This window comes from Hyperolius riggenbachi, chromosome 2 (genome assembly GCF_040937935.1).
Source record: "Hyperolius riggenbachi isolate aHypRig1 chromosome 2, aHypRig1.pri, whole genome shotgun sequence".
Taxonomy (NCBI): Eukaryota; Metazoa; Chordata; class Amphibia; order Anura; family Hyperoliidae; genus Hyperolius; species Hyperolius riggenbachi.
Genome location: NC_090647.1, coordinates 539,674,406 through 539,701,762, shown reverse-complemented (window position 1 = coordinate 539,701,762; position 27,357 = coordinate 539,674,406). Strand labels below are relative to the sequence as shown.

At 46.4% G+C, this 27,357-nt stretch overlaps 1 protein-coding gene across 1 annotated transcript; it reads right to left on the bottom strand.

Annotated features, from left to right (window-relative positions):
- Positions 1-74: 74 nt before the first annotated feature.
- Positions 75-25,867, bottom strand: LOC137545279 (aquaporin-3-like). The gene is made up of 6 exons (XM_068266393.1): positions 25,835-25,867; positions 10,239-10,365; positions 8,872-9,009; positions 7,367-7,473; positions 5,187-5,401; positions 75-276 (listed from the first exon to the last, which is right to left on the bottom strand). Exons 1-6 carry the CDS (start codon positions 25,865-25,867, stop codon positions 75-77), a joined length of 822 nt encoding a protein of 273 aa, XP_068122494.1.
- Between the last annotated feature and the right edge of the window lie 1,490 nt (positions 25,868-27,357).

Genomic DNA, 27,357 nt, shown 5'->3' with positions numbered 1-27,357 from the left:
CCCCAAAATCCTAAAGCAAAGTCAGCAATTCTTGTTGTTCCTGAATAGCATAGCCCTATAGGTCACCAAAGAAGTTAGACATTCGTCTGATCACTCGCTTCATCTTCAACTAACTTATAGCAACGAGGCGGGTCTTCCTCTCTACTGTTTCCCTGAGGCTCCTCCCTTAGGGGAAGTGGGTGGTGAATCTGAATGCACATCAGGTATATGATGGTCCCTAGGACTCCTCCTACCATCGGTCCCAAGACTGGAATCCACCACCAGTTTCCTCCAGCGCTGCAACCAAACACATGGCGTTATTGAGCAATGCAAAATTTGTAACTGGTTGTCAATAAGAGCCCCTGAACAAAGATTGTTAGCCTCTTCCCCATCACTTAAGCTGGCCATACACTGGCCCGATTTGCCGCCGTTTCGACAGTAGATTCGATCACTGGGATCGAATCTGCTGCCAATCGTACACGCCGAATTTCGATCCATTCCGTCCAATCCAGTCGATCGCGCCGTGCGGAAAATAACCGGCGATCGCCTGCGGGTAAAGGGCGCATCGCTAGCGGCGTTCGAGTGCCCGACGACCGACGCAAAATAGAGCCGCATACATTACCTGCTCCGCCAGCGCGACTCCCGGGTCTCCGCTCTTCTCAGTCTCTGGTCTGGTCTCCGGCATGCTTCCCTTCTTCCTGTCCCGGCAGGAAGTTTAAACAGTAGAGGGCACTCTACTGTTTAAACTAACCCCAGACAGGAAGAAGGGAAGCATGCCGGAGACCAGACCAGAGACGGAGAAGAGCGGAGACCCGGGAGTCGTGCCGGCGGAGCAGGTAATGTATGCGGGATGGGGGGGGGGGGGAAGCGGCGGCACCACCGCCACCACCACAGATTGTGAACGGTTTCAGGCTGAAATCGGTTCACAATCTGCAGTAAAGGTAGCCATACGATCCCCCTCTGATCAGATTCGATCAGATAAGGATCTGTCTGTTGGTCGAATCTGATGGCAAATCGACCAGTGTATGGCTACCTTAAGTTTTTAATAGCATTTCAGGGAGCTCACCAAAGACATTTTAATCACAGGTCCCCCTCTCTCCCCCCACACACACCTTAAGAACCAGAGCAATTTTCACATCATGCTTCTCCCATTCATTAGTCAATAACATAATTACTTTTCACACCAAACTGATCTATATAGTTTTTGCCACAAATTAGGCTTTTATTTTATAAATTTTAAAATAAAAAACTATTATGTTAAAATTATAGTTGTAAAATAATTCTTATATTTGTCAGACTCCATGCGCTTGCAAGGCAGTAACTAGAGTGCACTCAGTAGGCAGTAGCAATGTTATGGAATCTTGTCCAAGATCTCCCTACCAAATATGTGCTGGCTTACTGAATAGGAAGAGACGAGATTTGAACCCAGGTCTCCTATGTCAGAGGCCTTAAAGAGTAACTGTCAGGCTGCAGAAGCTAATTTAAACCTCTATTCTGTGTTAAACAGTTTAGAAGGAAGCCCAAAAGCAATTAGTGAAGATAAAAATCTCAGTTACCTTTGATGTGTGCTTATCAGCAAGTCTGTTATTCTTAAGAAGACGCAAGCCGCATACCATACTGCAAAGCATTCTGGGGCTCTCCCCTCGGCTGCTAATGAGACGTTACAGCAGCTTGTAATCGCGTAGCACTGATAAATCTCGGGCAGAGTACACTGCAGGAGTCAGCTATTGTTCCTAGCCACATGGCTCATTAATATTCACTGCACACTGTTATTTAGTACCAGCTTATCTGTGATCAGGAAGCAGGCAGGACATGACGACACATTTGACAGAAAAACATGGAGCCTGCCATGAGCATCTATCTCTGCATATACTATATACAAATTCTGTGAAATCCAAACGTGGACAGTGAAATGCATATGTAATGTAAGTACAGCCAATCTTTAGCTACTGATATATGTGTTTATTTTCTCTGAGACCTTATACCTAACAGCTCCTCTTTAACCATTACACTATTCAGCAACTATTATGGATAAACCACACATTTTATTTGCGCATTTATATTGGTTACTATTTAGGCTGCTTTCACAGTAAGACTATACAGGCGCACGTTAGTGCAGCCTGTAACGCTCCCCAACGCACAGCAATGTAACTGCAATGGGCTGTTCACAGTGCCCAAATTGCGTTACATTGTAATACTGCACGTCAATCTTAGGGTGCAGCATGCTATAGCATTAGAGCGGCTTTGCCGCGTTAGCCTGCTTGCACAGGCGCAGTGATTAGCCACATGGCTAATCTATATTCACTGCACTGTGCTGACGTCACTGGCAGGACCACGTGTTGGAGTGTTACGCTCACGTGGTCTCCACCAGCGCATGCGTACTATAGTACGCATCACGGACGCATCAAAGAGCCGCTTAACGCGGCTCTTCGCTAATGTCCTCTGCCACCACCACCATGCGTTGGGTGCACGTTATGCGACCTTAACGTAGCACCTAACGCAACGTCTTAGTGTGTAAGTAGCCTTAAAGTGTCCCTAGTACAGTGCTTGGCGAAAATATTTAATTTGGAAATAAAAAGGGTTGTTCGTGTATGGGGTTCTAATAACAGTACACAGGAATTATTATACATCTGTTCTTTACTTTCACTTAGTGAATGAAAACCAACATCTCCCTAATGCCGGCATTCATTACAGGCACTGTGATAAGCTTTGGGAACAGCTGTTCCCATTCACAGACCGGCAGAATGGTTAAGGAAAACAGTAGAGCACCGGCGAGTGCATATCTATGCCACTGGTGTGCAAGTGAAGTTTTTAAGGGCCACAAATGTGTGTAGCAGCAGTAGGAAATAATATACAGGGGTTGGACAAAATAATGGAAACACCTTAAAAAAACAACAAAATGTATTTTAATATTGTATAGGTCCACCTTTTGCAGCAATTACAGCCTCAATTCTCTGAGGTATTGATACATACAATTTGTTAATTGTTTCCAAAGGAATTTTAGCCAATTCTTCAGTTAAAAGACACCCTCCAGTTCTTTTAGAAATGATGACGGCGGAAAAAGACTTCTTACTTGAATCTCTAACGACCATAAATGCTCAGTAATATTGAGGTCTGGGGATTGTGGTGGCCAGATGAGATGCTCAACTTCATTAAAATGTTCCTCGTGCAATTCTTTAACAATTCTAGCTGTATTGATTGGGGCATTATCTTGAAATATGGTATTCCCCTCCGGAAGCCATTCTTGAACCGTAGGATGAACTTGGTCGCCCAAAATTGCTAAATAGTCCCAGCTGTTAACTCCTCCATGAAGGGAAATCATTGGCCCAGTGGATTTCCAAGAAATAGCACCCCAGATCATAACAGAACCCCCGCCATGTTTTACGGTTGGGAGAAGGCAGTATGGATTAAATGCTACTTTCGGCTGTCTCCAAACGTACACTCAGCCGGAAATAAGGTGAACGATGATTCAGAGAATAATCACATTTTCCACTGCTCAAGGGACCAATTCTGGTGGTTTCTACACCACTCTAAACACTTTGAAACATTTGTCTTTGAGAGCAGAGGTTTTCTAATTGCAGTTCTTCCGTGGAATCCAGATTTCTGCAGCTCCCTCCAAACAGTTTTTGTGAAAACTGGGTTCTGTAGGTGATCATTCAGCTCTGCAGTGATTTTAGGAGCCGTGGTCTTGCGAGCTTTTCAAACAAGTCGATTTAGAGTCCGACTGTCTCTCTCAAACAACTTCGACTTTCAGCCACAACTGCTTTGCTGAGGACGTTTTTCCTTCTCTTTCAAGAGCATTCATTACTTTTGAGAGAGTACCTCTTGAAATGCCAAGCGTTCGGGCAGTTTCTGTTACAGTAGCACCTGCCATACGAGCACCAACAATTTGGCCTCTTTGAAAGTCTGAGAGATCTGCCATTTTTATAAATTATAACCAACTTTGGTTTAAATATCCTGTAAAAACTATTTTAATTATGTCAAGTTTTGATTGCTTAAAACATGTTCAAAGATTATGATGCCAAAATGTTAGGCATTTCTATTATTTTGTCCAACCCCTGTATATAGGCGCAGAACACTTCCAGGAACTAGAGCATGCTGGGCTGCGCATGCGCAACAAAGCGCTACTCGGCCAGGCTTTTGAGGACCATTGCAGATGACAGGAGTCACCCAGGGAGACGGCAAGAGACGATCAGCCTTAACGGGGCTTTAGGAAGCCCCGGCTAATTCTGGCCAGTCATGCGCAGAAGCCAGCAAATTGCTGTGTCAGACAGCTTTCCAAGGGCTACAGCAGCTTCAGGGATGAGAGTGGAACGGTGTAGGACTGCAATGATTAGGCAACTTGAACTGGGGGGAAATTTTCACTTTACATACCCTTTAAAATATAAACCAAGAGTGGCTTTATTATTTAAATGGCTGTAGGGGGTTTAGCATAAAATAGCCACTATCCACTGGTATTTCATGGCAGGGCTTCTTCCTGCTGTTGCCACAGATGAGACCTTTGCAGCTGTGCATGCTGGGAAAGGTCCCAGCCAATGATATGGCCTCAGATAACTAAACAAGCAAAATTATCAGGATTCTGATGACTCATCTACAGTTGCATATTTACAAGCAGATAATGGGGGCATTCTGCGCATGCGTGGTTCTTGAAAGAATGTACAGCACTTGCAGAAAGACCCTTAGCAGCAGGAGTGCACAAATGAGATAGTGTCGTACACTACATGCAATCCATCTAGCCAAGACACTAATTACCCCACCTGTGCATAGGTGAGGTTGATTGCAAAACATGCACCATTGGGGAGTCACAAAGACAGGTTGCCCTGCACTGGGACCCAAAAACTCCTTGGCTAAGCCACTGTCTGGAACACTTGAAGCAGGTTGTTTCGGCACTTGGCGCCAATACTAGGCTGTGCTATAGCAGCAATGCTATACATGCACTAAAGATAATTTGGGGTCCCTCTGAGTTGCGACTAGTTTTCAACGCCGCCAGGAGTTTGAGCGGCAGTAGGGTGAGCCGCCCAGCTCACTAATACGTACACCACTAGAGGGCCCACAGCAATTCAGTTAAGTTGCTGTCACACCCACTTAGAAGTTAAAGCAGCATTTGTGTGAATGAGAGGTACATGTGGAATAATCTTGGTCTAGAGAAGGGTTATTGATTGCAGGTACACTTTAAACCAGAGCTTCTGGTCATGAGGAGAGCTTACCTGAAGGCTTCATGCCAACCACAGATTGCAGTGAAGATCCGAGGTGCCAGGTCCCGAGCAGGGTTGATCGGATACCCGCAGTTGAAACCCATAGCCAGTCCGACCAGTAGAACCACAAGTCCAATAATAAAAGGCTGGAGACTGCGAGGAGGAGCCATGTTGGATTCATCTATGATGGCCAGTATACAGATTATCAGGGCAGACGTGGCAATCACCTGTGGTCAGAGGACATACACAACAGTGTCACACCGGCCCACAAAACCCAAAAATGGTCAGGAAGGGAATTTGGATTAGCTGATCAATCAGCATTAAATTTGCTTAAAGGACTTACGAGGCGAAGATGGTAAAAGTTAAATGCCTATTCAGTTTTATGACCCTTGGGGACGCCATCCGCATCCCCCTTCCATTCTGCCGCGTTTGTAATGCAATTCCCAGGCTCGTGGGAGTCCCGACCCGATCCCGCGGGTCGTCCTCAGCTGCCCCACTGAAGATTGCCGCCAGGTCCGGCCGTGCAGTTCTCAGTCGCAAGTGCGGCTGCGCAGCTATAAGTCCTCCTCCAGCTCCGACCTCGTACCGGCAGTCTCGCGTACATAAAGCATGCGAGACTGCCGGTAATGAAGTCGGAGCTGGAGGACTTAGAGCTGCGCAGCCGCACTTACGACTGAGAACTGCGGCGCCGTGGCCGGATCTGGCGGCCATCTTCAGTGGGGCAGCTGAGGACGACACGAGGGATCAGGTTGGGACCCTCACGAGCTTGGGAATTGCTTTACAAACGTGGCAGAATGGAAGGGGGATGCGGATGGTGTCCCCTAAGGCAGGGTTTTTCAACCTTTTCACTAATTGTACCACTTTTATCACCTGAAAAATGTCAACTACCACCACTGGTACTTGGCCGCAGTGAAGAGATAAGGCGAATGGTGCAGTGACGGTATGTATACTTCAATTACAGGAATTAAGCAGTGATGTCACTTCCTGTATTTGAAGTATACACGCCATCACTGTGCACCATTCACCTGGCTGTCTCCTCACTGCTGATCTGAGTTTTGAATTATGCTGCAGGGCAGCAAAGTGAGGAGCGAGCAAGGAGTAGCCAAACTTTGTGGAGGCAGGATGGGACCAAGACAAGCAGCAGGCAAGCAATCAAGTGGCAGTCAAACTTGGTGTGTACCACCTGGGCAAAAGCAAAGTACCACTGCTGATACGCGTACCACAGGATGAAAAGCCCTGCCTAAGGGTCATAAAACTGAATAGGTATTTAACTTTTTACCATCTTCGCCTTGTAAATCCTTTAACAAGTAGAAATACAGTAGAGTATCAGTTATCCGGCACCAAAAGGGATTGACTGATGCCAGATAAGGGTGCTTTCCAGTTTCTTGAGACTCAATGTTAAAAATAGGGCTAATACAATACTATACCGCACTCTATATACATACCATGAACTCTATTAAATATTAAAATACACATATTAACCTAGTAAGAGCCATGGAATCCAGTATTTTACACATAGAAGAGCCTACAAAATGCCTAAGAAGTTGACCTTCACCACTGAGTACTACCAACAATTTGTTCTAGTTGGTTGAGACCTCTGGTTAGTTGAATTCCAGATAATGGGGATTCTATTGTATTACATCTCACTGACCATCTCTAGTCCACATATGGGTGCCAAAAGGAGAGCAGAATCTCAGAGATTTGCAAAGCCGGGTTATGCAAGTATACCGTATTTTTCGAACTGTAAGATGCTCCTGAGTCCTGACCATAAGACGCACCTAGGTTTCGAGGACAAAAACAGGGGAAAAAAAAAAATATATACTAAACCTGGTGCATCCATGGCTAAGGGGCATCTTGTGGATTATGCCCCCCTTGTACCCCTTGTGTTTTCCTGTGTCCTCCTCTGCCCCTTATCTCCTCCTGTGTCCGCCTCTGTCCTTGTGTCCTCCTCTATGGCCCTTTGTGTTTTCCTTTGTCCTACTCTGCGTGGGCACAGTTCAGGAAGTACCCGACATTACAGCGGGTTGGAGGTTCATATTGGCAGGCGTTCACAAGTCAGGAACTCCCTGAATTTGGACTATAAAAAAGCAGCTACTTTTTTGCCACTTTTCGGGGAAGTAAAAGTGAGTCTTCTAGTCCCCCCCAAAAAATACAGTACCACATAGTTTGGTGTTGGCTGCTTGCAGTCTTACCTGATCAGTGAGTCCATTATAAATGCTGAGGTGTTCTGAAGGGTATGAGGAAAATATTCCAGCTGTTTCCTGGGTCCAGGTCCCATTTGTGTGCCAATTAAGAGCATCTAAGTCAAAGAAATCTGATTTACTATATAAATAAAAAGAAAGACCTTTACATAAATGAAGTCAAAGCAGTCATCTCACCTGGACCATCATAATACCAGCCTATCCAATTCGCTTCTACTCCTACAATGGCTCAAGTCATACAAATAGTTATACAAGCTGACCACCTAGAACTCAGGCAAGGACTCAATTTCTAATCTATATAACTAAAAGACAATTGTAATGCTGTTCAGTGTGGACACACTGGCCAGTTGACTGGTAAAGGGAACCTGAACCAAGTAAAATGGCTTATAAACACGTACCTGCAAATCAATATTACATACTTACCTCTCCGTCAGTTCCTCTCAGAAGCTGACCATTTTCGTCTAACAATGATCCCTTTCCAATTCTGGCAAGATTTGATCAGAACTGAAATATATCTGTTGCTGTCAGTTATATCAGATGCTGTTGGTTATAGCTAAAAGGACAACTGATGTGTAAGGTAATGTCCATATTTCCCCATGGCGCATGTGGACGATGTTACAGTTTAACTGTGTGCTGACCCGGAAGCTGTCACATGGTCATTGCAGTTTTTAAAATGGGATGACAGAGAATGCCATCGGTCACAGTGAGAAAACAGGACACGGGAAGGGGTGACAGCGATTGGGGGAGTACACTACACGGGAGTCAAGTATGATCTTTGAATGTTTAGTTTGACTTTAAATTTTCAGTTCAGGTTTTTTTCAAACTGCACAGTTAGCAAACAGCAACTGCTCATTTACCAGCCAATCTGCCAGGAATCCTACATACTAACCCCGAAGGTTGCAAGTATGTATGGATGGATGGTGCAGTTGGAGGCGCAACACTTTCGGGAATATAGGAAAGAGTTTGAGGTGCTAAAACAAAAAGTAAAAAAAAAAGTAGTTGAACTTTACAATAAACAAAGATAGAAAATGAAAAGTGCAAGGATGGCGGCTCCCCGATTCTATAGCACCGATATGGCATTTTATGGACGACTATGGTTCATTAAAGGACCATGATCACAAAAAAAAGTAGGCAGTTAAAAATCTGAGAACAGACAGGTTTTGGGGCAGTCCATCTCTTCATGGGGGATTCCTATGAGAATCCCCTCTGAGGAGATTGACTGGCCCAAAACCTGTTGGTCCTGTCAGATTTTAACTGCCTACTTTTTTCGTGATAGTGGTCCTTTAAGTAATGGACATGGACCACTCATACTGAAAATATATATCAAACTATAAGCCATAATTACCCGGGACGAATATAAGATGACCACTCAGACATTCCCCCTCACATTGCACATTGACTCAGAAGCTCTGAGTTGAGGACCAACAGTTACTCCGCACATGTTATATTAGTTGGAAGATTGTTCAAGAATGGAATGTTGAGCAATAAGACCTCACCGAAATAGAGAAGATACACCAGAGCAGCTCCCAAGAAAGCCCCTATGAACTGAGCCACGAAGTAGACCAGCATCATTCTCCAAGTGATCTTCCTCATCATGTACATGGCCACGGAGACAGCTGGGTTCAAGTGGGCCCCTGCATAGAAAAGAGCTTGAAATCAATTGCTGGTTGACCCAGACAGAGCTCCAGCCAACCAAGAAAACCTAAAACATACAAGAGCAGCTGTAAAATTCTGGTCACCCTTAATATACTGAGAAACCCAATATTGCCCCTCTCTGGTCCTTGACTGATCAAATCCATGCCAGTAATTTTGGTTGGACTTGGTGGCCGGACATCATTCATTCCCTTGTGTTAGAGCTATGCTATAAACTTGACTTGCTGTGTCATTTGCAACATGGTTAGACTGAATATCTGTCCAAGGTGTCCAAACTCCTCCCCTTCCCATCACCACCAATAGGAGGAACTATGGGAGTAACTGGGAATGGAGATCAGCCAGCCTCTTCCTCTCGAGCACAGAGCAGACCCCACCCACCTCCTTGTGCTATAAAGAAAAACTCTGCTTTGTACAAATTCATAATTGTGTGGACCAAGCATCAGGAACAGAGCACCACAAATAAGAGGATTTTAGATTTTGTAGATCACTTCTGCTCCTCAGTGACCACTTACTGTCTGCTCACTTACTCCCATCTTAGTTGGTCTGAAAGCTTCATCTTCATAACATTATACTCCATTAACCTCCTTGCCGGTTATCCCGAGCTCAGCTCGGGGTAACCAGCGCAGGAGGATTTCTCAGGCCCCGCTGGGCCGATTGCACAATTTTTTTTCCAAAGTGCTAGCTGCGTGTGGTACGCGATCGCCACCGCTACCCGCCGCCCCCCCCCCCCAGACCCCGGCACAGCCAATCAGTGCCAGGCAGCGCTGAGGGGTGGATCGGGATTCCCTCTGACGTCCATGATGTCATCCCGCCCCGTCGTCATGGCGACCGGGGAAGCCCTGCAGGAAATCCCGTTCTAAACGGGATTTCCTGCTTACTCTGATCGCCAAAGGCGATCGGTGAGGCTAGGGGGGGGGGGATGCCGCCGCCCAGCGGCTATCATGTAGCGAGCCCTGGGCTCGCTACATGATTTGAAAAAATAAAAAAAAAAAAATTTTTTTAAAAAGTGCTGCGCTGCCCCCTTGCCGGCGGGAATTCGACCGGCAAGGAGGTTAAGAAAACCTAAAATGTGGATGGCAGTGGCTTAATGTGTGTCCAGATTTTCCACAAAGCATGGGGGGGGCAGTATTTGCTATGAAGTTGGAGGTCACACGAAGAAGATCCAGAAAAGGTGAAAGTTGGAGAAAAGTGAGACCAGATAGTGGCTTACCTGACACACCAGCACAGACATAAGCCCCGGCAGTCACTGCAAAGCCAAACGCCAAGTTAACACTCAGGAACTGTACCTTGGTTGTCCCACTCAACTCCATCTGAGCTACAGAACCACAGCCAAACAGCTAGGAGAAAACGCAATTAGATTCAATGTGAGGCTTCTTCTCTACAAAACAAAACATTTGTAAAGCACTTTTCTCCTGTAGGACCCAGAACGCATAAGCTGGTCTCAGATCAGTACATAGTGATGTGTACGGGGGAAAAAGTTATGTGATCATATATGCCAGACTAAACAGGTGGCTTTTCATATAAAGTTAAATGTGTCCAGGGTTGGAGCGGTCTTAAGTTTGGCAAGGCATTGCACAGGTTAGAGGCAGCATGACAGAAAGGTCTGACTCCAAATGTTTTTAGTTGGACTCTGGAGATGGTCAAGTTATTGGATCCTTTTGATCTGAGGTTGTGGGGCAGTTGCAACAACTCCTTCAGGTATCATTTAAAGCTTGCAAAATCTGGGATATCATCCTATTTATTTTAATGTAATTTATCATATGAATATGTACCAGTATTGGTGATGTCTCAAACCACAACTATGTACAGGATCTTCTCAAAAAATTAGCATATTGTGATGAAGTTCATTATTTTCTGTAATGTACTGATAAACAGACTTTCATATATTTTAGAGTCATTACACACAACTGAAGTAGTTCAAGCCTTTTATGGTTTTTTTATTGATGATTTTGGCATACAGCTCATGAAAACCCAAATTTCCCATCTCAAAAAATTTGCATATTTCATCCTACCAAGAAAAGTGTTTTTAAAACGACAAAAAAAAAAGGTCAACCTTCAAATAATTATGTTCAGTTATGCACTCAATACTTGGTCGGGAATCCTTTTGCAGAAATGACTGCTTCAATGCGGCGTGGCATGGAGGCAATCAGCCTGTGGCACTGCTCAGGTGTTATGGAGGCCCAGGATGCTTCCATAGCGGCCTTAAGCTCATCCAGAGTGTTGGGTCTTGCGTCTCAACTTTCTCTTCACAATATCCCACAGATTCTCTATGGGGTTCAGGTCAGGAGAGTTGGCAGGCCAATTAAGCACAGTAATACCATGGTCAGTAAACCATTTACCAGTGGTTTTGGCACTGTGAGCAGGTGCCAGGTTGTGCTGAAAAACGAAAGCTTCATCTCCATAAAGCTTTTCAGCAGATGGAAGCATGAACCCACTTTTGAACCAGAAACAGCGGCAGAAGTGCCTGACCTGGGCTACCGAGAAGCAGCACTGGACTGTTGATCAGTGGTCCAAAGTACTTTTTTCGGATGAAAGCAACTTTTACATGTCATTCGGAAATCAAGGTGCCAGAGTCTGGAGGAAGACTGGGGAGAGGGAAATGCCAAAATGCCTGAAGTCCAGTGTCAAGTACCCACAGTCAGTGATGGTCTGGGTTGCCATGTCAGCTGCTGGTGTTGGTCCACTGTGTTTTTTGGAGCACTTCATGCTTCCATCTGCTGAAAAGCTTTATGGAGATGAAGATTTCATTTTTCAGCATGACCTGGCACCTGCTCACAGTGCCAAAACCACTGGTAAATGGTTTACTGACCATGGTATTACTGTGCTCAATTGGCCTGCCAACTCTCCTGACCTGAACCCCATAGAGAATCTGTGGGATATTGTGAAGATAAAGTTGAGAGATGCAAGACCAAACACTCTGGATGAGCTTAAGGCCGCTATGGAAGCATCCTGGGCCTCCATAACACCTGATCAGTGCCACAGGCTGATTGCCTCCATGCCACGCCGCATTAAAGCAGTCATTTCTGCAAAAGGATTCCCGACCAAGTACTGAGTGCATAACTGAACATAATTGAAGGTTGACTTTGTTTTAAAAACACTTTTCTTTTATTGGTCGGATGAAATATGCGAATTTTTTGAGATAGGAAATTTGGGTTTTTATGAGCTGTCTGCCAAAATCATCAATAAGAAAAATAAAAGGCTTGAACTACTTCAGTTGTGTGTAATGAATCTAAAATATATTAATGTCTAATGTTTATCAGTACATTACAGAAAATGAACTTTATCACAATATGCTAATTTTTTTAGAAGATCCTGTATTTGTACTGATGGATGTCCCGATTCTATAGAGTTTTGAACATCTCTGTATCTATGCTCCCCACTATTTGTTTTGTACAATGCTACAGAATATATTGGCCTTCTATAAATACAAAATAAAGTAATAAGACTAACAATTCTGCAAGCAATTAATGCACACCATTCTACAACAGAAAAGTAACTATGTGCCCACACCTTACTGCAAGTTTCTACCCTTACAATTATCCAAAACACCATTTTAAAGAATGGCTGTTTACAGAAGGAGTCATAACCATAGTTTTACACGGTGACTGGCTGCTATTAAAAATAAATCGTAATTCACATAGTCCTGAAAGTTAAACAAAATTCCATTCATGTACAAATGTTTTTTCCACATAAAAGGTCTACTGAACGTACTTGAAAAACAGGGTCGCAAAATGGTAACCTACTGTGAACATTTGACAAATTTATTGCTGTTGGGGGGGGGGGGGGGGGGGGGGGAAATCAGAGTTTGGCGATCCTGTATTTGGCAATCCAATATTCTGTTGACCCAGTTAGGTCTCTTCAGCTGCCTTTGCTTGCACTTAAAGGGACACTTAAGCCTGAAAAAAAATGTTTTACTCACCTGGCGCTTCTACCAGCCCCCTGCAGCAGTCCTGTGCCCTCGCAGCCACTCACTAATCCTCTGGTCCCCTGCTGCCAGCTAGTTTCGTTTTTGTCGACAGACCCGTCAAGACTGGCCAAGCGTAGCTTTTTCCGCATTCCCGACTAATTAGCGCTATCGCGGGCCGCATTACGAACGCATAGATATGCGGCAACGCGTATTTTAGTACGCGTTGTGGCCCGCAATTAGCGCTAATTAGTCGGGAATGCGGAAAAAGCTACGCTTGGCCAGTCCTGACGAGCCTGTTGGCAAAAACGAAACTAGCTGGCAGCGGGAGACCAGAGGATTAGCGAGTCACTGCGAGGGCACAGGACTGCTGCAGGGGGCTGGTAGAAGCCCCAGGTGAGTAAAACTTTTTTTCTGACTTAAGATTCGCTTTAAGCTACGTACACACATACAACGATTGTTCATTGTGGACGAACGAACTTTTAATTGACGAAAGAACGACCTAAGCAAAGTTAGCTTTTAAAGGTGTGTGACGATCCGATCATTAGAACGAACATTACATCACGTAAAGCAACTATTGCGCTTAAAAATGGAAAGTTCCATGGAGAAATAGCGAAATGTGCATGTCAAGCCTAGTACGAACGACCATTTGCCAACGATGTACTACTTTTGCAAACGATAGTCGTTGGAAAAAAAAATCCGCCAAGCTAGATCGTTCCGTTTTTAACGATCTAGCTCGTCCGTCATTAGACTTGATGGTCGTTGGCTGCTTTTTTGTAAACGATCGTCGTTTGAAATGATCGGGGAACGATCGTTTCAAACGACTATAGTCGCATGTGTGTACGCACCTTTAGGCTCCGTACACAATCCAATTTTAATCTGCAGATTAGTGGACAATTTTACCCCATCATGTAGTATAAGGGCCAACATATTGAATACTCTGAATAGACTGTAGGTATGCTTTCATACTACATGGAAGTGGTAAAATTGGCCAGTCATCTGCAGATAAAATGTGTGTATGAACCTTTTTGGGTTTCAGGGCACATGCAATCTGCCGATACTGACATTTGCTTTTGGTGGGCAATATCCCAGAGCTCCCCTTCCACCGCCTGCTTTACCATGCAATTCTTGTTGAACTGTATTTGCGCTGCCTGCTGAATTTTTGGGGAGATTGCCATTTAGTACAACAGAACGGGACTCTTTATCCATACACTGCGGAGGAATTATACCCCAGTCAGAAGGAGGGAATGCAAACGGGAGTGTGTGTGTGCGTTGGATGGGGAAAGCAGCCGACAGATTTTTTGTAGGGGACCCAACATAATGTAGTGGGCATGCTGTCCACCCAATCATGAGAGTGGCATTTCCCTGTAAGGTTTCCTGCTGGGCCTCCTTAAGGGCAAGAAACCCACTAGGAGCAATTTTCTGAGCGTTATGCGATTTGAAAACTCTTGCTAATGAAATTCTTTGGGTGTGATCCCACTTAACCACTTGCCGACCGCCCACAGCCAATGGGCGGCGGCAAAGTGGATCCCTAAAGGACCGCAATACGCCCAAGGGCGTTGCATCCTTTTCACATGCCGGGGGAGCGATCGCGTCATTGATGACGCGCGCTTCCCCCGGCAACTGGCTCCGTCCACCCGCCGCAACATCCCGCCGGCCATACGGGAGCGCCGGCGGGATGTTAACCCCGCAATCACCGCTACAAAGTGTATAATACACTTTGTAATGTATACAAAGTGTATTTTACAAGCTGCCTCCTGCCCTGGTGGTCCCAGTGTCCAAGGGACCACCAGGACAGGCTGCAGCCACCCTAGTCTGCACCCAAACACACTGATCTGCTCCCCCCCGCCCCCTGATCGCCCACAGCACCCCTCAGACCCCCCCCGCCCACCCCCCAGACCACTGTTTGCACCCAATCACCCCCCTAATAACCCATCAATCACTCCCTGTCACTATGTCAACGCTATTTTTTTTAGTCCCTAAACTGCCCCCTGCTCCCTCCTGATCACCCCCCCACCCCTCAGATTCTCCCCAGACCCCCCCCCCCCCCTGTGTACTGTCTGCATCTATCCCCCTGATCACCCAATCACCCATCAATCACCCATCAATCACCCATCAATCACCCACTGTCACTGCCACCCAACAATCAGCCCCTAACCTGCCCCTTGCGGGCAATCTGATCACCCACCCACACCAATAGATCGCCCGCAGATCCGACATCAGATCACCTCCCAAGTGCAGTGTTTACATCTGTTCTCTACCCTAAACACCCACTAATTACCCATTAATCACCCATCAATCACCCCCTATCACCACCTGTCACTGTTACCTATCAGATCAGACCCTAATCTGCCCCTTGCGGGCACCCAATCACCCGCCCACACGCTCAGATTGCCCTCTGACCCCCCCCCCCCCTTATCAATTCACTAGTGCATTATTTACATCTGTTCTTCCCTGTAATAACCCACTGATCACCCGTCAATCACCTGCCAATCAGCCCCTGTCACTGCCACCCATCAATCAGCCCCTGTCACTGCCACCCATCAATCAGCCCCTGTCACTGCCACCCATCAATCAGCCCCTGTCACTGCCACCCATCAATCAGCCCCTGTCACTGCCACCCATCAATCAGCCCCTGTCACTGCCACCCATCAATCAGCCCCTGTCACTGCCACCCATCAATCAGCCCCTAACCTGCCCCTTGCGGGCAATCTGATCACCCACCCACACCATCCGATCGCCTGCAGACCAGCAGTCAGATCACCTCCCAAGTGCATTGCATCTGTTCTCTCCTCTAAACACCCACTAATTACCCATCAATCACCCCCTGTCAATGCTACCCATCAGATTAGACCCCAATCTGCCCCTAGGGCACCCAATCACCCGCCCACACCCTCAGACCCCAGCCCTGATCACCTCGCCAGTGCATTACTTGCATCTATTCCCCCCACTAATCACACCTAGAGACAACTATCAATCACCTCCTGTCACCCCCCCCCCCCCCCCAGCACTCCTATCCATCAGATCAGGCCCAATACAACCTGTCATCTAAAAGGCCACCCTGCTTATGACCACAAAATTCGCCCCCTCATAGACCACCTGTCATCAAAATTTGCAAATGCTTATACCCCTGAACAGTCATTTTGAGACATTTGGTTTCCAGACTACTCACGGTTTTGGGCCCGTAAAATGCCAGGGCGGTATAGGAACCCCACAAGTGACCCCATTTTAGAAAAAAAAAAAAAGACACCCCAAGGTATTCTGTTAGGTGTATGACGAGTTCATAGAAGATTTTATTTTTTGTCAAAAGTTAGCGAAAATTGATTTTTATTGTTTTTTTTTTCACAAAGTGTAATTTTTCACTAACTTGTGACAAAAAATAAAATCTTCTATGAACTCGCCATACACCTAACGGAATACCTTGGGGTGTCTTCTTTCTAAAATGGGGTCACTTGTGGGGTTCCTATACTGCCCTGGCATTTTAGGGGCCCTAAACCGTGAGGAGTAGTCTAGAAAACAAATGCCTCAAAATGACCTGTGAATAGGACGTTGGGCCCCTTAGCGCACCTAGACTGCAAAAAAAGTGCCACACATGTGGTATCGCCGTACTCAGGAGAAGTAGTATAATGTGTTTTGGGGTGTATTTTTACACATACCCATGCTGAGTGGGAGAAATCTCTGTAAATGGACACTTGTGTAAAAAAAAAAAAAAAACAATTGTCATGTACAGAGATATTTCTCCCACCCAGCATGGGTATGTGTAAAAATACACCCCAAAACAAATTATACTACTTCTCCTGAGTATGGCAATACCACATGTGTGGCACTTTTTTGCAGCCTAACTGCGCTAAGGGGCCCAAAGTCCAATGAGCACCTTTAGGCTTTACAGGGGTGCTTACAATTTAGCACCCCCCAAAATGCAAGGACAGTAAACACACCCCACAAATGACCCCATTTTGGAAAGTAGACCGTTCAAGGTATTCAGAGAGGAGCATAGTGAGTCCGTGGCAGATTTCATTTTTTTTTTGTCGCAAGTTAGAAGAAATGGAAACTTTTTTTTTTCTTTTTTTGTCGCAAAGTGTCATTTTCCGCTAACTTGTGACAAAAAAAAATCTTCTATGAACTCACCATGCCTCAGTGAATACTTTGGGATGTCTTCTTTCCAAAATGGGGTCATTTGGGGGGTATTTATACTATCCTGGAATTTTAGCCCCTCATGAAACATGACAGGTGGGCAGAAAAGTCAGAGATGCTTGAAAATGGGAAAAGTCACTTTTGGCACCATAGTTTGTAAACGCTATAACTTTTACCCAATCCAATAAATATACACTGAATGTTTTTTTTTTATCAAAGACATGTAGCAGAATAACTTTTGTGCTCAAATGTATAGGAAATTTTACTTTATTTGAAAAATGTCAGCACAGAAAGTTAAAAAAGTAATTTTTTTGACAAAATTCATGTCTTTTTTGATGAATATAATAAAAAGTAAAACTCGCAGCAGCAATCAAATAGCACCAAAAGAAAGCTTTATTAGTGACAAGAAAAGGAGGTAAAATTCATTTAGGTGGTAGGTTGTATGACCGAGCAATAAACCGTGAAAGCTGCAGTGGTCTGAATGGAGAAAAAGGCTCTGGTCCTTAACTATTTGACATTCCTGGACGTGAAACTCACGTCCAGGAAGCCATGTGCGCTCCTGCGCGTCCACGCGGCCGATCGCGCGCGTGCAAGCGCGCTCCCGGCCGGCGGTTTGTTAGCCAGTGAATCAGGCAACGGTGCCCGATCACTGATTCCTCTCCCCCGCAGAAAAAGCGATAGCTTCTCTCGGAAGCTACGCTTTTTCTGCTTCCTATGTCGCTCTAAGCGTACGTGGTATGCTTAGAGTGACGTCACTGTAAACAACTCATGGCTGCCATCTTGTGGCCAAAAAGTAAACTACATCTAAATGTTAAATAAAAATAAAAATACACATATTTCCAAAAAATAATACAATTTCAATCCCACCCTCCCAAAAATACCCACATAAAATGTTTAATTAAAAAAACCAAAAAAACATTACAATAAAAAAAAAAAACACAAATATTTACCTAAGGGTCTAAACTTTTTAAATATCTATGTAAAGATGAAATATTTCTTTTTTTTTATTATAAGCTTGTAAATAGTGATGAATGCAAAACGGAAAAAATGCACTTTTATTTCCAAATAAAATATTGTCGCCATACATTGTGATAGGGACATAATTTAAATGGTGTAATAACCGGGACAAATGGGCATATACAATACGTGGGTTTTAATTATGGAGGCATGTATTATTTTAAAACTATAATTGCCGAAAAGTGAGAAATAATGATTTGTTTCCGTTTTTTTCTTATTCTTCCTTTTAAAATGCATTTACAGTAAAGTGGCTCTTAGTAAAATGTACCCCCAAAGAAAGCCTAATTGGTGGCGGAAAAAACAAGATATAGATCAGTTCATTGTGATAAGTAGTAATAAAGTTATAGGCTAATGAATGGGAGGTGAACATTGTTCGGATGCATGAAGCGAAAAACGACTGAATGCGAACTGGTTAAGGGGGAAGAAAGACTGTGGTCCTCAAGTGGTTAAACGATGTGATTTTATAAAAAATTCCCCATAGCATTGCATTAGAAAGCTTTTTCAAATCACTGGCGATTAGATATCGCTCCTAGTGGGTTTCTGGCCTAACCCCTTGCAGACTACTCCATGCCGATTGGCATGAACGCGGCGGTAGCCCCAGGAACAATCCACGCCAATTGGCGTGAAGTCCTGGGGCGGGGTTTTGGCATGAGATCGCGTGCGCACATCTCCGCTTAGGCAGAGCTCTGCCATCAGTCTCCCAGCGGCGATCGCCATTAGGAGACTGTTAGACAGCGAAACCGCAATTTACAATCAAAGGCAGCACTGCACTGGGAACATCCTTATGACACTGCTGTCCCCTCTAGAGGCACAAAGTCGATCGGCTCGCTGTCAGTCTGATGCCTATGACATTCGATCGCTGTGATTGGCTGGTGGTGGTGAAGAGAGGGGCAGGTAGAAAAAAATATTTCTAACAAACAAACATCCTTGGAGCAATCACAGCCCACCAACAGAAAGCTCTGCTGGTGGGCAGAAAGGAGGGGGGAGGGTCACTTGTGTGCCAAGTTGTGCGGCCCTGCAGCGAGCCCTTAACCACTTACGGCCCGCAGTCTTTTCACCCCTTAAAGAGACTCTGAAGCGAGAATAAATCTTGCTTCAGAGCTCATAAATAGCAGGGGCACGTGTGCCTCTGCTAAAACGCCGCTATAGCGCGGCTTAACGGGGGTCCCTTCACCCCCAAAGCGACCACTGCAACACTTGGTCGCAGATCTGGTCGTGATTTATTGCTTCCTAGAGGCAGGGCTAACGGCTGCAGCCCTGCCTCCAGTCGCGTCTATCAGCGGCGCATCGCCGCCTCTCCCCCGCCCCTCTCAGTGAAGGAAGACTGAGAGGGGCGGGGGAGAGGCGGAGAAACGCGCGTGGGGCAGGGCTGCGGCGGTTAGCCCTGCCCCAACCAGGAAACGCTCCCCGGGTGTATCGAGGTGGATTTGGGGGGTGAAGGGACCCCCGTTAAGCCGTGCTATAGCGGCGTTTTAGCAGGGGCACACGTGCCCCCTGCTATTTATGAGGTCTGAAGCGAGATTTATTCTCGCTTCAGACTCTCTTTAAGGACCAGAGCCTTTTTTTCTATTCAGACCACTGCAGCTTTCATGGTTTATTGCTACTATCTAAATGAAATCTACCTCCTCTTGTCACTAATATCGCTTTCTTTTGGTGCCATTTGATTGCTGCTGCGATTTTTAGATTTTATTATATTAACCAGTTCACCCCCAAGGGTTTTTATCCTAACGGACCAGAGCAATTTTCAGTTGTCAGCGCTCCTCCCTTTTATTCCCTAATAACTTTATTACTACTTATCACAAGAAAATGATCTATACCTCGTTTTTTTCGCCACCAATTAGGCTTTCTGTGGATAGTACATTTTGCTAAGAATTTTTTTATTCTAAATGCATTTTAATGAGAAAAACAGAAAAAAAAAGAAAAAAAATCATTATTTCTCAGTGTTCAGCCTTTATAGTTTTAAAATTAAACATTCTCCTGTGGATAAAACAAACACGTTTTATTTGCCCAGTGGTCCCGATAATTAAACCGTTTAGATTATGTCCCTACCACAATGTATGGCGACAGTATATTATTTTGAAATATAAGTGGTTATTTTTCTGTTTGTTCTGGCCATAATTACAAGCCCCTATGTAATAAATTAAAATTAATTTTCCCCCATAAAATATAGAATAAAAAAGCTGAGTCCCTAAGGCAACTATTTATTATTTTTTTTTAAGCTGATTTTTTTTTTTTTACAAGTGTTTTTTTTGGGGGGGAGGGTTGGAAGTGTAATTTTATTAATGATGTGTATATACTTGAAAATGTATGTGATTTGTAGGTGTAATATACTTTTTGGCCACAAGATGGCGCTGGTGAACACTCATAGGACGTGTTCACTTTTTTTTTTTTTTTTTTTTTACACACTTTATTAAACTGTTACATTTCCTGTTTATGTGAATGGACGTAGCCGCTGTTCGCGGTCACGTCCATTCACTCCAGGCACTGCGATTGGGTAGAGGACTGTTCAGTCCTCTTCCCCAATCGCCCAGCACGGGATCCCGACGGTAATGGCGGCGGTAGCGGCGGACACACGGCGGTAGCAGCGGCGGGAATGCGCGACGTATTAAAACGTCATGTTGCTGTTAATAGCGGTAAGCATGACGTTTTAATACGTTAGGATGGCGGTAAATGGTTAATCAAAAAAAAAAAAGAAAAAAATGAATTTTGTCAAAAATGTTTTTACATGTCTTTGCTGACATTTGTCAAATAAAGTAAAATTTCTATATACATTTTTGTCCAAATGTACTGTGCTACATGTCTTTGAAAAAAAAATCCATTCAGTGTATATTTATTGGTTTGGGTAAAAGTTATAGCGTTCACAAACTATGGTGCAAAAAGTGAATTTTCCATTTTGAAGCATCTCTGACTTTTCTGAACACCTGTCATGTTTCATGAGGTGCTAAAATTCCAGGATAGTATAAATACTCCCCCAATGACCCCATTTTGGAAAGAAGACATCCCAAAGTATTCACTTAGTGGCATGGTGAGTTCATAGAAGATTTTATTTTTGTCACAAGTTAGCGGAAAATGACACTGTCACAAAAAGTTTCCATTTCTGCTAACTTGTGACAAAAAAAAAAAAAATAATCTGCCACAGACTCACCATGCCCCCCTCTGAATACTTTGGGGTGTCCTTTCCAAAATGGGGTCATTTGTGGGGTGTTTTTACTGCCCTGGCATTTTAAGGGTGCTAAATTGTAAGCACCCCTGTAAAGCCTAAAGGTGCTCATAGGACTTTGGGCCCCTTAGCGCACCTAGGCTGCAAAAAAGGGCCACACGTGGTATCGCCGTACTCTAGAGAAATAGTATAATGTGTTTTGGGGTGTATTTTTACACATACCAATGCTGGGTGGGAGAACATTATTTTTGACTAGACCCATGTTAAGGAGAAGGCCCCAAAAAATGTTACGTTCGGAAACTTGGAGTGGTTTCCACCGAAAAGGCTGGGCATGGTAGCTTTTTGGATTGGCGGTTGCGTATTGTGTGGCATAATGGTTGGTCTCAGCCACAAATTAAGTCAGAGACCAGCAGTGATCAGAAAAAAATAAATTCTGTCATTGCGGTGGGGCGGGTGAGGGTTTGGCCGGGTGATCAGAAGCCCGCAGGGGGCAGATTAGGGCCTGATCTAATGGATAGTAGTGCTAGGGGGTGACAGGAGGTGATTGATGGTGTCTCAGGGGGTGAATAGATGCAATCAATGCACTGGGAGGTGATCGGAAGGGGATCCGAGGGGATGTGAGGGTTTGGCTGAGTGATCAGGGCAAATTAGGGCCTGATCTGATGGGTAGGTGTGCTAGGGGGTGACAGGAGGTGATTGATGGGTGTCTCAAGGTGTGATTAGAGGGGGAAATAGAAGCAAGCAATGCACTGGGGAGGTGATCAGGGGGTCTGAGGGTGTGGGCGGGTGATTGGGTGCCCGCAAGGGGCAGATGAGGGGCCGATCTGATGGGTAGCAGTGACAGGGGGTGACTGATGGGTGATTGATGGGTGATCAGAGGGGGAGAACAGATGTAAACAATGCACTTGGGAGGTGATCTGAGGGCAGGTCTGCGGGCGATCTGAGGGTGTGGGCAGGTGATCAGGTGCCCGCAAGGGGCAGGTTAAGGTCTGATGGGTGGCAGTGACAGGTGGTGACAGGGGGTGAGTGACAGATCAGTGGGTGATTACAGGGGAGGATAGATGTATACAGTGCACAGGGAAGGTCTGGGGAAGATCAGGAGCCCCCAGGGGGCAGTTTAGGACCTAACCTAAAAAATAGCGTTGACAGATAGTGACAGGGGGGTGATTAGGGCGGTGATTGGGTACAAACAGGGGGGGGGGGGGGGCAGGGGGGTAGATCAGTGTGGTGTTGTGCTTACCAGGGCGGCTGCCTCCTGCCCTGGTGGTCCCTCGATCACTGGGACCGCCAGGGCAGGAGGCAGCCTGTATAATACGCTTTGTAAACATTACAAAGCATATTATACGCTTTTTATGCGGAAGATCGGGGGTTAACAACCGGCGGGTTGATGTTGCTGGCGGGCGGAGCCTATTGCTGGCGGATGCGCGCACAACCAGCGCGTGATCCCCAGCCAGATAGCGCAGAACGAGCCACCACCGATGGACGTTAGGCGGTCGTTCTGCACACCACTTTTGGTTAAAGCTGCAGTGGCCTTAATTGTAAAAAAAAATAGCCTGGTCACTGGGGGGCAGGTGGGGGACAGTTAAAGCCTGTGGTCCTTAAGTGGTTAAGTGGACTCGCACCCACATTTTTACAAATCGTACCAAAAAACATGCATTATGTGGAGAAAATTGACATGAAATGATTCTGTGGTTTATCAGAATACAGAATTTAGTCAACTGGAATGTTTGATTTTACAATCATTTCAAAAGAGAAAAAAAAATACGTACCCTGAACAAAGTGCGAGCGTGTGGGAATTGATAACCTGATTACTTCCGATCTTGCAAATCTGATTGATCACATCTGAGTAAAATATTGTACCAGGTAGTAATGCGTAGGGTGCTCTCCTAAGTTATGCACGCTCCTTTCAAAGTACCGGCCTCTCCTAGCGCAAGATGTGAAGTAGCTGCAATACACTTTGATTGGCCCAAAACACTGCCTGTCACACAACGCATACTATAAAGGACCTTTCTGTTAGCCCGCCTGAACCATGGTGCCTATAGCAGCACAGTACTAGCATACTCACGGTTCTGTATTGGGCAATGGTCCTGTCACTATGCACACAGTACCAGGGGCATAAGTAGGCTTAATAGCCCCCCCCCCCCCCCCACGCAAAATAGCATAGGGCCTCCTTGGTCTCAAAACCCCATGCAGGTCACATGATCGGGAGCCGGCGAAGAGCAGCAGAGAATGTTTTGCCAATTGGCTGCGGTTGGTGGGAAGAGGGGCCCCTAAAGCCTCTGGGCTCCCCTGTGATAGCAGGGCTTGCAAAGGTTATTGCTACGCCAATGCACAGGACCATTGCCCAATCCAGAACCGTGAGTATGCTAATACAGCACTGCTATTGGCACCAAAGGCAGTTCAGGTGGGCTTACAGCAATCCCCTACGTTGTATGTGCTGCATGTGACAGGCAGCATTTTGGGCCAATCAAAGTGTATTAACCACTTGACCGCCGCAGTGTTAACCCCCCCCCCCCCCCCCCCCCCCCCCCCCTAACGACCAGGCTCTTTTCTTGTTAAGCTGGCTGTGCAGGCTTTTCAGCCTCCTGCACAGCCCAGCTATGGAGCCCAGCAATCGGACTCACTTTTTTTGTTCCTAACGGGACGTGCCGTGTCCAATCGCTGTTCCAGTTGTTTTAACAGGCTGTTTGTAAACGAAAGGGGATTTCTTTCCCCTTTCGTTTACAAACAGCCTGTTAGCCACGATTAGAGATGGGCCAAACGGTTCGCCGGCAAACGGTTCCAGGCGAACTTCGGGTGGTTCGCCTTCGCAGAGAACCGGAACCTTTTTCCAAAAAGTTCGGTTCGCCCATAGACTTTAATGGCGCCGACTTTAGCAGTTAATAGCAAAGTCCCCTTACATAGTAAAAACACCAAAATTGTTGGGAATTTTAAGTGGAATAGTGGGAACAAGAGGATTTTTTTTTTCCTCAAAAAGACCTTCTACTTTTTTGAGAAAATAAATTTTAAAGTTTCAAAGTAAAATGAGCCGATTCATAAAAATAAAGAACCGATTCATTAAAAAGAACCGGATGATTCATGAGCCGTTAGTATAGTAGATAATGCGTCCTCGGCAGGACGTGAAGCTGCCGGCTCCGCTGCTGTCTCTCCCCACCTGCCTGCACCTGTCACCCTCACCTAGCCTGGCACCCGGTGCACCCATGGGTGCCAGGCTAGGTGAGGGTGACAGGTGAGGAGGTGGGGAGAGACAGCAGGAGCCGTCAGCTATGCGTCCGCAAGGACGCATTCTCTGTTAGGCTGGTGGCATCGGAGATCTTCAATCAACTTAATTGAAGATCGCAACATAAGAGGATACAGTTCGTTGGATTGTTTACCGTGGATATTGGCGTGGGAAAACTTTTTTAAAAAGGTACAGGTAAGTATTTATTGTTAATTTAGAATAATAAAACACTTTTCTCATGGTTGTGTTTTTATTTCATTTAACCCTTTGTGGAAATGGGTAAGGGGTACTTTGTACCCCTATACTCATTTCTCCTGGGAGGGGGGGCATCTGCCACCATGAACCTCCCCCCCCCCCCCCCCCACGAGTCGTCGCCCCCACCTCCTCCTGGGGCAGCGGAGGTGGGGAAAAGCCCCTTGTCCATGGATTGGACAAGGGCTCCGGGGGGGGGGGGGGGGGGGGGGAGGAGGGGAAGGCCTGAGTCAGTGCAGATGCGCGGCATAGAAGACTCCGGCGAGCAAAGGGGGCGGCAAGCAGCGTGCCCTTACACATTGTGCCCAGCACCGCCCCCGCTATGACGTCGCGGCGTCCTCCATTCCCGCTGCGCCGCCCCTCTCCTCTGCCTCTTCCGATTGGCTAGCGGCCGACGGGTGCAAAAGTGGTAAAAATCCCCCATAGGCTTTCATTGGGCCTCCTATTTACTGTTCCAAAATCTCACACCATTTCAAAGGGCAATGGCTCAGCAGTGGCAAATTTTCTAGCATTGTAGGGACTATTAGGGGGATAATGACTGGCGATTTTTGCCACTGCTGAGCCATTGCCCTTTGAAATGGTGTGAGATTTTGCTCCCCTGTAACTCTGGTTTGCAGAGATGTAGGGAACCCAACTTAGGAGTACAAGTATAACAATATGCCTTCTACCTGCATGAGACATGTCGTGAGATTCAGACGTTGCTAACGGCCATGGCTGCGATTTATGTTTGTCAGAATTTCCACCATTGACAGTGCCCAAATAAACAGGTTTTGTGACCCTAGGCTATGACCTCTTTGGCCTAGGGGCCCGAAACTCACCAGTTATGATCCCCCTAGGAGTTCCTACAATGCTAAAAAATTTGCCACTGCTAAACCATCACCCTTTGAAAAGATTTGAGAATTTTGAAAGTGAAATAGGGAGCCTAATGGAAGCCTATGGCAGAATTCAGCACTTTTGCACCCCTATAATTCTGGTTGGTTATCACCCGCTGGCTTTAGCAGTTAATAGCAAAGGCCCCTTACATCCTAGCAACACCAAATTTGCAGGATATGTTAAAAAGATAGCAGGAAATAATTTAACGGACTTCGAGGCCACAAATGTGAAAAAAAAGTTAAATACCTTTTCATAATCCAGATCCACGGAGGATGCCATCCACGCCCTCCCGTTCATTCCCCCATGGCTCCCGCAGTAATACCGGCCCCGGTCCGGTCCAGACCCCTCCGAACAGGTCGAGTTTTCATTTCCCACTCAATATGGCCGCCACAGATTGCCGCGGATGCACAGTCATCAGCCGCGCAGCTCTAGGGCCTCCTGCCGCGCCATCAATATGCGTGCATACATCGGACGCATCGGGAGGAGGCTCTAGAGCTGCGCAGCCGCAATTGTGTCTATGCGGACTGCGCAGCCGCGGCAATCTGTGGTGGCCATATTGAGAGAGGGGGGGGGGAAATAGGAACCCGACCCGTTTGGAGGGGTCGGGACCCGACCGGGGCCGTTATTACTGCGGGTGCCATAGCGGAATGAACGGGAGGGCGCAGATGGCGTCCTCCATGGATCTGGATTATGAAATGGTCTAACTTTTTTCATACTTGTGGCCTCGTAAGTCCGGGCTTGTTTGCGCTGATCTGTGCAGCGTGGGCTCTCCAGCCCACAGCACAGATCAGCAGACAGCCAGGGCGACCAGACTTCCCCCCTTTTTTCCCACTAGGGGGATGTCCTGCTGGGGGGGGTCTGATCACCACCAGCTATTTTCAATCAGCGATTTTCCGCCTCCTTCCCCTTCCCTCCCTCTCCTCTTTCCCCTGGGCGGCGCAGGACGGAGATCCGTCCTGCACCGCCTCTAATAGGCTTCAGCCTATCAGCTGCCGGCAATCCCTGGCCAATCAGAGGCCGGGGATTGACGATCTCCTTTACGGTGCTGCTGCGCAGCAGCGCCGTATGATGTAAATAGCGGGGATTTCTTCCCTGCGTGTTTACATTTCACCTGCGAGCCGCGATCGGCGGCTCGCAGGTTGTTCACGGAGGCACCCTCCTGACATAGAAAAGCCGCTCAAACTAGCGGCCGTTTCCATGTAAAACCACTTAACACCTAGTTCTGCCGATCGGCTGACCGTGGTCGTTAAGTGGTTAAAAAAAAAAAAAGAAATATAGGATAGGATAGATAGATATTTTTATGTGCTGAGTGTGGGAAATCTGGAGAAAAAAAACGACGTGGGGTCCCCCCTCCCGAGCCTCTGTAACACCTTGTTCCCCATGCAGGCTGGGATAGCCAGAATGCAGAGCCCCGGCCGACTGGGGCTTCGCACCCTGAGCTATACCAGCCTGCATGGTCCATGGTATGGGGGGCTCCGGGGGGGGGGAGGGGCAGCCAAGCCTGGACAAGGGGCTCTTCCCCCACCTCCGGTGCCCCAGGAGGAGGTGGAGGGGCGACGACTCCCTGGGGGGGGGGGGGTTCATGGTGGCATCTGGGAGTCCCCGTTAAGAAGGGGACCCCAGATGCCCACCCGCTGGCCAGTCCCTGGGAAACTGCAGCCCCAGGACTTGATGCCAATTGGCATAAGGTGGTCCAGGGGCTGCCGTCGCGGCCAAGCCCATCGGCATTAGGCAGTCCCCAGGTAGTTAAAGCTACTTCACATCTCACG

What these genes read in the sequence shown, in the direction of transcription:
- LOC137545279 (XM_068266393.1), bottom strand. Translation starts at nt 25,867, where the DNA reads ATGGCATCCTCCGTGGATCTGGATTATGAAAAG. An exon ending in TGTCTGTGCTGGTGTGTCAG is followed by an intron (nt 9,010 to 10,238) that starts GTAAGCCACTAT and finishes TTTTCTATGCAG; the next exon opens with GGGCCCACTTGAACCCAGCT. An exon ending in GGTGTATCTTCTCTATTTCG is followed by an intron (nt 7,474 to 8,871) that starts GTGAGGTCTTAT and finishes TCTTTGACTTAG; the next exon opens with ATGCTCTTAATTGGCACACA.